The sequence below is a fragment of the Dipodomys merriami genome, unplaced genomic scaffold, assembly GCF_024711535.1.
Source record: "Dipodomys merriami isolate MVZ:Mamm:240054 unplaced genomic scaffold, mDipMer1.0.p SCAF_12, whole genome shotgun sequence".
Lineage (NCBI taxonomy): Eukaryota > Metazoa > Chordata > Mammalia > Rodentia > Heteromyidae > Dipodomys > Dipodomys merriami.
In genome coordinates this window covers 23,312,620-23,326,844 of record NW_027202493.1, presented here as the reverse complement: position 1 = coordinate 23,326,844, position 14,225 = coordinate 23,312,620, and the positions used below count along the sequence as shown (strand labels likewise).

The window sequence follows — 14,225 nt, the reverse complement described above, 5'->3', positions numbered from 1 at the left end:
ATCTGTGTGACCTCCTCATCTTAAAATATCAATCATAATAGCACCTATCTCCTTGGTGATTATGAGCATTAAATAATACAGACATAATTATCTTGAGTCAAGGTGAGGTAAATAACTTGAATGAAGGGAAGGCCTAGATTCTAGGCTTAGTACCATTTATGGCCTTAGACAAGTCACTTTATCCTTAACATCTGGCTCCTCTTGTGTAAATTGGTGACCATGCTGCTTGCCTTCTTCACTGAATCCTGAGGTAAATAAAGTAGAAGAAAGCACTTTATGGTGTGAGTTTTTATATAGTCACAGACAACTTAGAAACAGTGGGCCTCTACAGACATGTTCACAAGAACACAACTCTTGCTTCTTAATATAGTTCAAATATAATTTGTTCATTAATTACGAATTATTCTTTGTATGTCTTCTACTTTCATATTTTTATTTATGCAAAAAGTTTAGAAAAGCTGGGCTGGGTAAGTAGCTCAGTGGTAGAGTACTTGCTTTGCATGCATGAGGCCCTGGGTTCAATTCCTCAGCACCACATAAGCAAAAACGCCCGAAATGGCGCTGTGGCTTAAGAGATAGAGTGCTGGCCTTGAGCTGAAGAGCTGAGGGTCAGTGCTCAGGCCCAGAGTTCAGGCCCCACAACTGACCAAAAAAAAAAAAAAAAAAAGCCATTTGAATATGCCCTTTGCATTTTCTTGCAGGATGAAACTGTAACTATAGAAACAGTCTTTCCATTTGATGTTGCAGTTAAGTTTGTTTCCACAAAGGTATGTAATGCCTGTGATGCCTACTGGAAACATTGAGATGATAGAAATAGAAGGAAATAAAATGCCTTAATCACTCCTCTCATTGGTAACAGTTTGAGCACCTGGAAAGGGTCTATGCTGACATTCCCTTTCTGCTCATGACGGACCTCTTAAGTGCCTCACCCTGGGCCCTCACAGTTGTTTCCAGTGAGCTGAAGCTTGCTTCATCGATGACTTCAGTGGATCAGCTGGAGTCCCAACTGGACAGAGGTAAAACTGCATCACTCCCATCTAAGGTCTAGAAAGAGTGCTGGGGGAACAGTTATTAGCTTTTTACTTCATGAGGGACCTTGAGACATTCACAGAAGAAATAATACATGTGTTATTAGAGTTAATGACCATTTGTTTGTGTTTACCTCTTTTTTTTTTTTTTTTGGTCGTGGGGCTTGAACTGTGGTCCTAGGCGCTGTCCCTGAGCTCTTCAGCTCAAGACAAGCCCTCTACCACTTGAGCCACAGTGCCACTTCCTGTTTTCTGGTGGTTAATTGGAGGTAAGAGTCTCATGGACTTAACTGCCTGGGCTAGCTTTGAACTGCAATCCTCAGATCTCAGCCTCCTGAGTAGCTAGGATTACAGGCCTGAGCTCCCAGCACCCAGCTGTGTCTACCTTATTTTAAGCCATGAGATTTCTTACTCTGAGGACATTACACTGTAAAAATAATTTGAAAGTAAAATAGGAATTTTTTCATGTTTAAATTTCTTTTTTGGTGATTCTAGGGATTGAAATCAGGGCCTCCTGCTTATTTGGTGAACACTACTACTTGAGCCATCTCTCAGTCCTTTTGATTTTAGTTGTTTTTGATTGGCTTCCCAATCAGTCCCTAGGACTGTCATCTACCTTGCCTGCATGGCTTGAGTACATGAGATTGCAGGAGTATATCACTGTGCCCAGCTTTGTTTGTAAGGTAGTCAGGTAACTTTTTGGCTGGTTAACACAAACCAAAAATCCTTCCTTTCTCCTACCTTCCAAGTAGCATGTCCTACTACAGCTGATGTATGTTTGAATATTTTAATTTTTTCTTAATTTAAACCAAATATTGTTTATAATTTCAAATGAGATAAGATGTTTATTAAACTACAAATTAGAGAAAAGTAGAGGATAAATTTCTTAAATCACTAAAACAATTTATAGAACAAATTAAAACCCCAAACAACACATTTTTAATCCTATGTACTTTGGACTTATTTGTACTCTTGGTTCTAATGTTTGCTTCCTCAAAAAGCAACCCTGAATTGGTCATTTGTACTTTACAGACTACCATAATATATGAATCCTTATCTAGTCAGGCACTGGCATACCTTCCCAGCATCTTCTGCAGAAGTCTGTACTTTATTCTTATTCTCAGATTACAACTAGAACAACTTACCATGCCTACTAAACATTGTCCTCATAGGCCTGTGAATGTGTTATTGCTTGCTCAGAACCTTCACACTACTCTTGTCAGCCTGTTCGATTCTTACTTGCTCTTTTTGATTTCTTGATCTTCGCAAGCAGGGCTGTGTACTCTTCCTTCTTTACTCTTACAGTATTTTGCACATACATCTATAATAATAATTATTCCCTTATATTGCATTTGGTTATAAATCTGGCTCTGTAAATTGTGTATTCTGTTAGAGACAGGGCTGTATATGTACATTTCTGTATTGTAGCATCATTTAATAAGGGTTTATATTAAATTAGAAATAATCTCTTGTTTGAACCTGTGCTATATTAATATCCTTCCTGTTGCTGCCATATAAGTAACCACAAGTTAGTTGCACAAATTTATTGCCTTTAGCTCTGGAGTATAGAAGTCCTAAAAGCTAGTGTTGATACAGACATGTGCATTCATTCCTCTTAAGGGTCTAAGGGAGAATCTAGAAGCTACTTGCCCTTCTTGTCATGGCTCCTTCCTCCATCTGTAGTATTTCTCTGTCACAAATTGATCTTGCTTAGAACTTAGGGAGGTAATTTGGTAATTTAATATGAATGGCCCAGGATTTTTTTTGTTTTGTTTTGTTTTTAAGCTATCTCCAGGGCACTGAATTGATGTACCTTTTATAACTTTCTGGGCTCAATATAATTTCTTAGTTCTTAAAATTATGTAAAGGAATTTAAAAGCATGAGTTAACCTAGCTTTTTTCCTTTTATCTGTGGATAATTGTCAGTCATAAGCAAAGATTGATTAATCCATCAGTCTTCTTCATTAGAAAACTAATTTTTAAAAAACCAATGTTGAGGAATGTTATTACTTCAGAGTGGCAATCCCAGGTTTGCCAATACTGGAGTTAGATAGTAGGCACTGTTGCTCACTCACATTTCAAAGTGACATAGACTGTAAAATGCTGAAAGGTCAGGCAGACTTGATGTAGGTGAATGCTTAGCTTGTCATCAGGGAATTTACTTGAAAACTTACAAAAGGAAACCTTCCTTGCACAAAAAGGTCAGTGACCACACTAGACAATATTGAAGTATCAGTAGTATTTGTACTACTTATATACTATCAATAATAAATATTTACTTAGAGAAAGCCAGAATTTTTTAAAGAAACATTCTGAATACTTATGGTAATGAAAGATTTCTCTTTCTTTGTACCTAAAAGTCTTTCTTTGTAGAAGTAAAATAATTTGGAAAAAAAAATCACAAGGTATCATTCTGTCTCCATGCTCCCTACTCACTAACTTAGTAGATGTCTGTCACAGATATACAGATGCTACACTGGTTTCTATTAATATTAAATATTCCATGAATATTATATAAATATAATTATTTTCTTAAAATATTTACTATATTTCAAGGCCACTGGCCTTTGTGATCTTGAAAAAGCATTCAGTATTAGTTTCTGAGTCCCTATAAATATTATTTAATTAATCTGGTACTTTGTTATATGATATGAATGTGAAACTCCTAGATGAAATCTTTGCATAAGATTATAAAGATTCTTTCTTGTAGTTGTCTTACAGACTGGAGAGAGTGCTAGTGAATGCTTTTGTCTGCGATGCCCATCTGTTGGAAATGTTGAAGGTGGAGTAGCAACTGGACTTTATATTATCTCCTGGAAAAGGTAAAAATTCTATTAACCCTATCTCTTCTTTGTTGTTCTCATACCTTTATTATTATAATTTATCATTCTGTAAGAGTAGAATAAAAGACACATGAGTGAGTAGTATGGTATTAAAAATACAAAGATTGAAATGAAAAATTCAACTTTTATTTGTGTTTATCACAATTTGTTACTTATGTGCTAATGAATTTTTAGTCAGACTAAATCTGAAGATAAAATTATTGGAAAACATCAGATGAAACTGTCCTCATTTGCAGCCACTAGGATTATTTCAGGGATGGGAAATATCCTGTTCACACAATATATGAAGCTTGAGCAATCATTTAGTATATACCAGGACAGGCATGTATGTTTCTTCTATATTTCCTGTCAGCTGTCCTGGGCCATCTGCCTCTACTGATAATTTTGTATGGTCTGTAAATGATGTTATAGATATCTGTATGGCCCTTGGCAGAAGAAAGGTTTCTACTACTGGTAGAAAACCTAGGAGAATTAAGAGTTTCAAGGGTTGGAGACATGGCTCAGGTTGTAGAGAGCCAGCCAATGAGCTTAAGTATCAGATACCAGGTTTGAGTCCCAGTATCAGACAAAAAAAAAGTTTCAGTGTGGTTGCTGAATAAAATACGTATGTATACATTTCTCCATATCAAAAACCTCTACACAAGTATTTTAAATGGAATTATCATTTACATAGCAATCACAGTTTCAGGACTATATGATGGAAGATTTTTGTTCTTTTATGGAGGAAAATACAAAACTTGAAAGCATTAAAAGGATACCTAAGTAAATGAGAGAGGTATACAATGGTTTTTTGTAAGATTTCAGCTTTTAAATTGTTGTATTGTTTCAAGGCAGTTGCATGCAAGGCAAGTACTCTACCACTGAGTCATCTTCCCAGCCCCTTAACAGTATTTTTTAAAAGTCATTGTGAACCATCCTCAGTGATATTAAAAATTTGTGTCACAGTGTAAATCACTGCATTACTTTTTTTGGTGGGGGGGGGCGGTCCAGTCATGAGGACTGAACTCTGGGCCTGGGTGCTGTCCCTCAGCTCTTCAGCTCAAGGCTAGTGCTCTACCACTTGAGCCACAGCACCACTTCCAGCTTTTTTCTTTTTGCTTATGTGGTGCTGAGGAATCGAACCCAGGGCCTCATTCATGCAAGGCTAGCGCTCTACCACTGAGCCACCTTCCCAGCCCCACTGCATTACTTTTGCATTGAGAAAGTCCAGAAAGTCCAAAACATGAAATGGTGTGCTTCATTATTGACAGTCTGACACAACTCCTGATTTACCCCACTGGTTACAAACATCAACCACTGTTGTATTTATCCCACTGGTAACAGACAGTAGCCATGAGTACTTATCCCACTGGTAGAAGATAGCAGCGATTTTTTTTTTTTAAATTGTGAAGCAGCCATTTTTTTCCAAATGGAAATATTCAAAACAAAAATAGCATTCTATAAGCTTGTTCTTCCAGTACTTTCCATTAATTATGTTTTGGGAAATGGTAATTTATACTCCCTTTGAAATTAATACAGTTCCTGTATTTGATTTTTTTTAACTTTTGCATAAAATGTGGGTTTACAATCTGACCTCTTCTGCTGTAGGACTTCAGCCATGGAAAACATCCCTGTCATCAGTACTGTCATCACGCTGCCACATGTGATTGTAGAGAATGTTCCTCTCCATGTGAGCGCAGGTATCAGGAGTTCAGAAATCACTCTCCCTAATGAACCTCTGCCACTCCTCTTCCAGTACTACTTTCCACATTACCATCCATCTCCTGCCTCTACCATTTCCAGCTTTTCTTTTTTTTTGAGTCTTGTGGATTTTTTTTCTTTTTTTTAATTGTGAAAATACTGTACAGAGGGGTTACAATTACATGGGCAAGATAATGTACATTTCTTATCAAGCATTGTTGCCTCCTCCTTTGTTTCCCCTTCCCATCCCTTCCCATCCCTTCCTCTCCTCCCCCCACACCCCCCACCCAACCCCAGGAACCATGACTGGACCCAAAAAAAAAAAAATTGTGAAGCATTCCCTATTTTTGTATCCTAGAAAAAAAAATAAAAACCAAATTTCAGCCAAAGATATAAATAATATGTATATATAGATGAATGAAAGTTTTATAGTTTCACTAAAAAACATAACTTTAGGTTGTTTTAGTTTAGGAATCAAGTTTTGGTATTTTTTAAATTTTTATATTATTTTAAATTACATTCAATTCCTTTTTTTATATATACATTTGATTCTACCCAAAGTATTTTTTTTTTTTTTTGTCGGTCGTGGGGCTTGAACTCTGGGCCTGGGCACTGTCCCTCAGCTCTTCAGCTCAAGGCAAGCGCTCTACCACTTGAGCTACAGCGCCACTTCTAGTTTTCTGGTGGTTTATTAGAGATAGGAGTCTCACGGTCTCTCCTGCCCGGGCTGGCTTTGAACCGCGATCCTCAGATCTCAGCCTCTTGAGTAGCTAGGATTACAGGTGTGAGCCACCAGCGCCCAGCCTCAAAGTATTTCTTTATATATATATTTATATATTTTTTTTTGTAAAGATACTGTAGAGCGGTTACAGTTACATGAGCAAGGTAATGAGTCCATTTCCTATTGAGCATTGTTACACTCTCCATTATTTTTCTTCTGATAGCCAGGCCCTTTCTAAGTCAATTGTTTTTAGGAGACTTACTGTGTTTTATCATAATTCCATAACTATTGTCCAATTAAAGAATTTTCTTATCTGGAAAAAATAGAGTAATACCATAATTTGAATGTTATTACATTCTATTGAATGAAATTATTTTACAAAAAGGACCCATAAATGATAAAAAGAACAAAAACGAAAAAGAAATGTGTCACCTTTTTCTGTAGATCTACCGTCATTTGGGCGTGTCAGAGAATCATTACCTGTCAAGTATCACCTACAGAATAAGACCGACTTAGTTCAAGATGTGGAGATTTCCGTGGAACCCAGTGATGCCTTCATGTTCTCAGGTCTCAAACAGGTACAGGTTGTTTTTCATGATGTTGCTGGTGTAGACACAAATATATGGTCCAGAAATGGAGCTGGATTTTTTTAAATAAATGAACTGATTGAGTTATTAAGTCACTTAATCAGTATTTGAATTGTTTTGTTACTGAAATTTATAAGCACTTTTGAAAAAAGTTCAGATTCCTACAAAGGTGGGTTTCCCTTTTCAGATCATCTAAATCATTTAAGTTCTTTCTCTTAATAAAACAAAAGTTCATGGGTCACCTTGCTATATTGTAAAATAATATACCAGGCAAACTTAAATTTCTCCCTTGTTTACTGAAAATTCCTCCTTTATTTATTCTGTGTGCTGGGTAGGAGGGGTGCTAATTTGAGCCTAGAGACATGAGTATACCAATGTTAAAAGCCTGTTCTGAACTCTCAGTGAAGTTGTATAGAAATTTTCATCTTGCACAGAATTTACTTTGATATGTGTAGATAAAATTTCATATAAATGACTCCAGACTTTTTATTTGTTCAGTCAAATTAGATGGGTACATTTTTATCAGGTTTTAAAAAGAGTCAACATAACACTCAGGCAAAATTACACTCCACTGATAGTACTAGAAAAGTGTTTAACAGCTACTCCTTGAGTGGTAGTACTTTCTATTAATAAAGGCCCAATTGTAATTATAGGAACAGACAATATGCAAGTCCAGTCAGCTTTGCTCTGTAGATTCTTAAATGCAAAAATATAATTATATATGAAGTATGCTTTAATATCCATGTATCATATTAAAATATTAAATATGTGTATATATAAATTATTTCTGATATATCATATGCATATATATGTGTACACATATCTCAGTTACAAATGAATACACTTTGCTCAAACATCCTGATGTTTTCAGGTATTTATTTATAAATTGTTATGAAATATAACAATACTAAATCATACCATTTTCATTCTTTTAAAGTATTATTAAGATTCCAAACACCTTTTTTCCTGAAGTTGATTGTATAAGCAAGTGGTAAAATCACTAAAAGAAAACAAACAGAAACAACTGGCTTGTGTTACCTTCACCCATCTATAGAGAGTCATATTTGTATGTGTGTACCTAGGGCTTAAACTCAGGACCTTGGTGCTATCCTTGCACTTTTTGCTCAAGACTAGTGCTCTACCACTTGAGCCACAGCTCAGTTTCTGGCATTTTTGAAAATAAGAGTCTCAAATTTTCCTGGCTGGCTTTGAACTGTGACCTTAGATCTCAGTTCCCTGAAACGCTATGATTACAGGTGTGAACCATCAGCCTCTGGCAAGAGTCATATTTTAATGAATTTCCTTAACGTCTTGGAAACATAATATCTACCTTACCTAAACCAAAATCGTAACCTGACTATTGCTGTCTACTTCAGTAGGTGTAGTTGCTTTTAGATCATGATAAAAACTGAGACATCATGATTCATATAGATAGAAGCTGAGAAATCATGCTATGTAAATTTGTTAATACATTCCTGTGTGCCTTATCCTAGCCTCCAACTGATTTAGGCCTACATTTTAGAATCCTGGAAGGAAGAATAGAGGAAAAAGTGAATATTTCGTTGAAAATAGTTAGATATTTATCTTTTGTAAATAATTGAGCTAAATACATATGTATGTGTATAGATTTTACATGTGTGTGTGTATATATATATATATATATATATATATATATATATATATATATTGCAAGTATATGTGTTTAATTATTTTTCTCTAACCATTTATGATTAGATTCGATTACGCATTCTACCTGGCACCGAACAGGAAATGTTATACAATTTCTATCCTCTAATGGCAGGATACCAGCAACTACCGTATCTCAACATCAACCTACTTAGATTTCCTAACTTCACAAATCAGCTGCTCAAACGTTTTATACCTACCAGTATTTTTGTAAAGGTATGGCTCAAATTTTCTGGTCTTTAAAAGTCATTGTCTTAAAAGCAGACTTTTTTTTATGTAAACCTCACTGAATAGTTTGTGACAGTGATAGTCTTATCTGAATTTTGAAGATTACCATTCATTGCTATAGTAGCATTTATATAAGCTAAAGCCAAAATCCAAGATTTTTATCCCCTTAGATAATTAATGATTTATTCCTTAAGTATCCTTGACTATGCTCTTTCTGTGACTTAGTTAAGTATGTTTTAATGCTATAGTTTATAACTAGTTTTTATCAAATATATTAACTTTCTAAATATGCCTTGACCTCCCTAATTCTTTATAATTCTTTTTTTTTTTTTCTTTTTGTGGTCGGTTGTGGGGCTTGAACTCTGGGCCTGGGTGCTGTCCCTGTGCTCTTCAGCTCAAGGCCAGCACTCTACTACTTGAGCCATAGCGCCTCTTCCCATTTTCTGGTGGTTAATTGGAGATAAATGTCTCACAGACTTTCCTGCCTGGGATGACTTTGAACCATGATCCTCAGATCTCAGCCTCCAGAGTAGCTAGGATTATAGGTGTGAGCCACTGACACCTGGCTCTATAATTCTTTAATACCTATATTCAAGTCTCTTCTGAGACTCTCTTCTGAATACCTACATGTGAGTCTTTCTGTCAGAAACTGTACACTGATAAATGTATCAGTCTTAAGGAATGATTCAGTTTCTAGAATACCTATGATGATCATTTGATCGTACTCAGCATATAAGAGAAGGACAAGTACGTGGCTCACTTTCCCCCTTTGACTTGGTCACTCCCAGATACCTAGAAGGCTGTTCTTCCAGACAGTTCTGTCCTTCATATTGCTATTGTATTACTACATTATATTAACCATTATATTACTACATCTGTGACTCTTGGGTGCCCTCTTATACATTTATACCCTCCTTTGGAATGATGTGTTATATTACTCACTACTTGCTTTTTTGTGTCTGCCTCACTCAAGTTTTGGAGGGTTTTTCCTTGTTCAGGATTTAGAATATTATAAATTTGTCTGTATCAATGACCCCAAACTCTTCTTGCCTTTATCTTTGAAGGCTTACTCATACAGCTTCTTTTGCATCTAGAAAACACTTCATTAAACATACTTAAGGTTTGAAATTTAAGAGAGCCTTGAGCAAAGAGAGAAAGAATAAAGCATCAGTTAGGCAGGAGTGATAACTAGCTTCCATTTCTCATGCTGTGGTGATAAATTGGCAGGAGATTCTTGAGCACAAGACAGAGAGGGAAGTTTTAACTGAAGTGGATTCAGTAGGTCAAGTATATGGTCAGCTGGAGATGTCTGCCATTGGTACTAGGGTAGCGGGCCCACATAGTACCCGACTATGCAGTAACCACCAGGTTTAGGTAAAGAAACAGTAAAAGAGGGAGGACAATTAGACATTTATGCACATTTATTCTGCTTTTGTAAAATTGCTCCAAGAATTCACACATCCTTTCAATGAATAGAGCTTACCATTACTCCTTTGTTTTTCCCACTGTGAAGCCACAGGGTCGACTCGTGGATGATGCCTCTATTGCTGCAGCGTGATGATCAAGACCAGAAGACTTGTTCTTACAGAGGACTCAGGCAGAGCCAACACAGGTGTCTTACGATGACCTGTAGCTTTGATCATGGTAAAAAAAAAATCATCTTTTCTATTTTTTAATGGATGTCATATCAACTATTCAGAGGAATTATTGCTGAAAATATTAGGAAAATCACCCTGTCTTATAGTTTCACTAATAAAAATTTGAAATCTTTGTCAGTGTGATGTGAAAGGGTGTCAGACAATTGTTACTGTGGAAAGTCATTTTATGAACAGTAAATTCTTAAAGGAAAGTAAGTAAGTGATTTGTCTGTGCAATATCAGTGGTAAGATAGGCATCCTAAATATGACCAGACAGAGAAGAGAGTACATGCAGTATCTGTACCAGGAAAGTACTGAATCCCTGGTGAGTGTCCTAAGAGTTGGCCAGTCTAAAGAGAACCCATCCTAATTGCCACTCATGATCAGAGAGCAGTATATACTGCTGTGTGACTGACATAGGAAATCTCCAGACAGTTTTAATGAAAGCAGTTTAAAAGACGTCAAAATGTTTTTATTGATCAAAAAGTGTGAGAGAGCTGTTGTAAGCGGCTCATCGAGAGTTGAACTTCATTGTAGCCTCGTTGGGTTTATGGAAAAGGAAGAAAGCCACAGGACTGCTCATTCAGTCTTGGGAAGATCTTGTTGATTCTGCACAAGCAAAAATGACTAGTCCATCCTCAGTTGACTGAATGTTGTATGATAGACCTTCTCCACAGCAGGGGTGGAATGCTCTTGTTTCACTGCAGAGTTCACAGATGCATTGCAATTTTGGAATCAGCATATAGATTCCAAGTCCTGTTTGTATATAACCTTATTCTTTGACTTTGGAAAAGTTAACTTTTATTTCTATATTTAAAGTCCTTGTATTAGTCAATGATTCATGTTCAGCCTTATTTGAACCATTTGCTATTACAGAAAGAAAAATACTTAATTTGTATTTAATAAAACTGGGGTAGGAAAAAAAAAGTTTGAGAGAGGGTATCATTTATGAAGTAGGTACTTCTTTCTGAAAGAACCTGAACTGCAAAGACCTGATAATAACAGCATGAGTCCTAAACTTCCTGACAATGACTCAGGTCTGAATAACAGCTTTTTAGTTCCATGGAGTAGTTTCAAAAGAACTATTTGGAATTCTTGAAATTAATGTAAATAAAAAAATTAGAGTATTATTTTCTTTGTTAAAATATCTGAGTAAGTTAACTACCTGATTTCTTAGAAAATTTTATTATTTAAAAAGTGTAGCCATTGTAAAAAGGAAATAGTAAATAAATATGTTCTCTCAACTACACTTGTATATATTCCTTTATTTTAAACTTGTTTTATTTCAGCTTCATTAAACAACTTCGACTAAGTGGTTCATGAGGTGGAGTAGAAAGGCAGGATTGGGACCTGGGTATCATATTCTAGAGCTGGCTGTCTACCTTTCCTAAGACTTGTACACTGGAATGGGCTTTCTTGGGAGGACATGCTTCTTTAAGTAGAGGCCATTGGAGAGTGAGTGAGAATCAGCTCATTGGGATCAAATCCCAACTCTGAAACTTTCTGTTTAGATTACTGTTACTTAGCCCCTGTGTGTCTGGCTTTTCTCTAGGGTGCTGTAGATTGATACCCAAAGAATATTGGATATTAACACCAATAATGGGCAGCCCTTGACCTAAAGTTTGTCCTCAACTGGTGACATCTCTTACCTCTTTTCATGAGAAGGCTGAACAGGACTTTATGCAGCTCCTAGACAACTCCATATTATCAGAATTTGTTACATATATTACACAATCTAGTACACATGTGAAGGGTATACATATATCCAAACAAGTATGCTTATGTAAGAATGTAAAACTATAGACAGGAGTTTCGAGGTAATACTTGTAACTGTATCCTATTTATATACTACTATGTTTTAAAAACTCCCTCATTGTAACCTGCTGAACCAGTTTCATGACTGACACATTAATGGGATGTAACCTATTGTTTAAAAGTACTTTAGAGCTTCTGCATGGCAAAGGACATAGCTAGCAAGATAATAGAAAGCCCACGGACTGGGAGAAGATCTTCACTAGCCACACAACGGACAAGGATCTCATATCTCATATACCTGAAACTCAAAAAATTAAATCCTCCAACAATAAATCCTCAAAGAAACAACTGCCCAAGAAATAAGTGGGCTAAAGACTTAAAGAGAAACTTCTCTGAAGAGGAAATAAGAATGGCAGATAGACACATGAAGAAATGCTCAACCTCTTTAGCCATAAAAGAAATGCAAATCAAAACAACATTGGATTCCACCTCACCACAGTTGGACAATGACTATAATCAAGAACTCTAATAACAACAGAGGCTGGAGAGGATGTGGCCAGAAGGGAACCTTACTACATTGTTAGTGGGAGTGTAAACTTGTTCAACCACTTTGGAAAGTAGTATGGAGGTTCCTCAAAAGATTCCACAGAGCCTATGACCCAGCAATCCCACTTTTGGGCATTTACCCAATAGATCACAAACAAGACCATACTAAAGCTATCACACAACTATGTTTATTGCAGCATTATTTACCATGGCTAACATATGGAGCCAACCCAGTTGCCCCTCAGCAGATGAATGGATCAAGAAAATGTGGTATATATACACAATGGAATTCTGTGCCTCCATCAGAAAGAATGACATTGCCCCATTTGTTAGGAAATGGAAAGACTTGGAAAAAATAATAAGTGAAGTAAGCCAGGCCCAAAGAAACATAGGTCCCATGGTTTCCCCTATTTACAATAACTAGTATATGTCTGAGATAAGCAGAAAATGTCAGATAAGATGATGTTAAGCGAAAAGTCCAAGAAAAGGACTCAAGTGGTTTTTTTCTTTCTTGCTATTGTTTCTAATGTATTTATAATGTACCATGTCATTTTTTTTTTTGTTGCTTTGTATGTTCCTTCCCCATGGTATAACCCCTGTTTTCACTATATTTGATGTTGGTATAATTTGGAGAGGGGAGGAGAAAAACAAAATGTTTAAATAGGGATACAGGTTGACCTATTGCAACAATGAGATGTACGAGACTTATGTCAAAAAATGAACTTTACAATTTAGGGAGCAGGGAAGTGTAGTTGTGGAGGTGGAAGGGAAGGGAGGGTAGGGGAAAAACAAAGGAGGCAACAATGCTTGATAAGAAATGTACTCATTACCTTGCTCGTGTAACTGTAACCCCCCCCATACAGTATTTTCACAATTAAAAAAATTCTAAAAAAATCAGAACTCTCAGTGGCACAGGAAGTGTTGTGTTGGCTTACTCAGAGTGTGTCAAGAAGAACCTGCCTTTGTCCCTATGCCTTTATGTCATTAGCCATGATTTCTGTCTCTGGTGAGAGTACCCACCTCTATCTCTACCACTCCACCACCTGCTTCTCAGCATTGCTTCTCCTCCAGCCAGTCACCATTCAGGACTAAGTAAGGTTTTCAGTAGTGCATTATAAATTGTAGGATTTGTGTAATAGCTTCTCTCTCATCCATACCATAAGTTCTAGTGAGTAATCCAAAGAGGAAAAGGAGAATACCTTTGGGAGGGTAAAAAAATCCCTAGCTGGATGTCGGCTCATGCCTGTAATCCTAGCTACTCAGGAGGCTGAGATCTGAGGATCACAGCTCAGGCAGGAAAGTCCATGAGACTCTTATCTCCAATAAAAGCATCAGAAAACCAGAAGTGGTGCTGTGGCTCAAGTGGTGGAGTACAAGGCTTGAGCTGAAGAACAGTATCCAGGCCTAGAGTTCAAGCCCCACAATCAACAATAAAAAGAATTCCTAATTTAGTTAACTTTATATTCTAAGAATAATATTAACTATTACACTTAGTTTTTTTTTTAAAGTCTTGG

General features: G+C 36.4%; 1 protein-coding gene across 3 annotated transcripts in view; it reads left to right on the top strand.

Moving 5' to 3' along the window:
- Trappc11 (trafficking protein particle complex subunit 11) overlaps positions 1 to 11,657 on the top strand; it is a 38,566-nt gene extending 26,909 nt beyond the window's left edge. For 2 of the 3 annotated variants that reach the window (XM_070016420.1, XM_070016422.1), the window contains 7 exons: positions 702 to 767; positions 860 to 1,016; positions 3,739 to 3,850; positions 5,459 to 5,550; positions 6,717 to 6,850; positions 8,594 to 8,761; positions 10,287 to 11,657. In XM_070016420.1, the coding sequence (XP_069872521.1) occupies positions 702 to 767; positions 860 to 1,016; positions 3,739 to 3,850; positions 5,459 to 5,550; positions 6,717 to 6,850; positions 8,594 to 8,761; positions 10,287 to 10,331 (774 nt within the window). In that variant the 3' untranslated portion in view covers positions 10,332 to 11,657. The remainder of the gene's footprint in view (positions 1 to 701; positions 768 to 859; positions 1,017 to 3,738; positions 3,851 to 5,458; positions 5,551 to 6,716; positions 6,851 to 8,593; positions 8,762 to 10,286) is intronic. The other variant, XM_070016423.1, reaches the window with a different exon arrangement.
- The last annotated feature ends 2,568 nt before the right edge of the window (positions 11,658 to 14,225 follow it).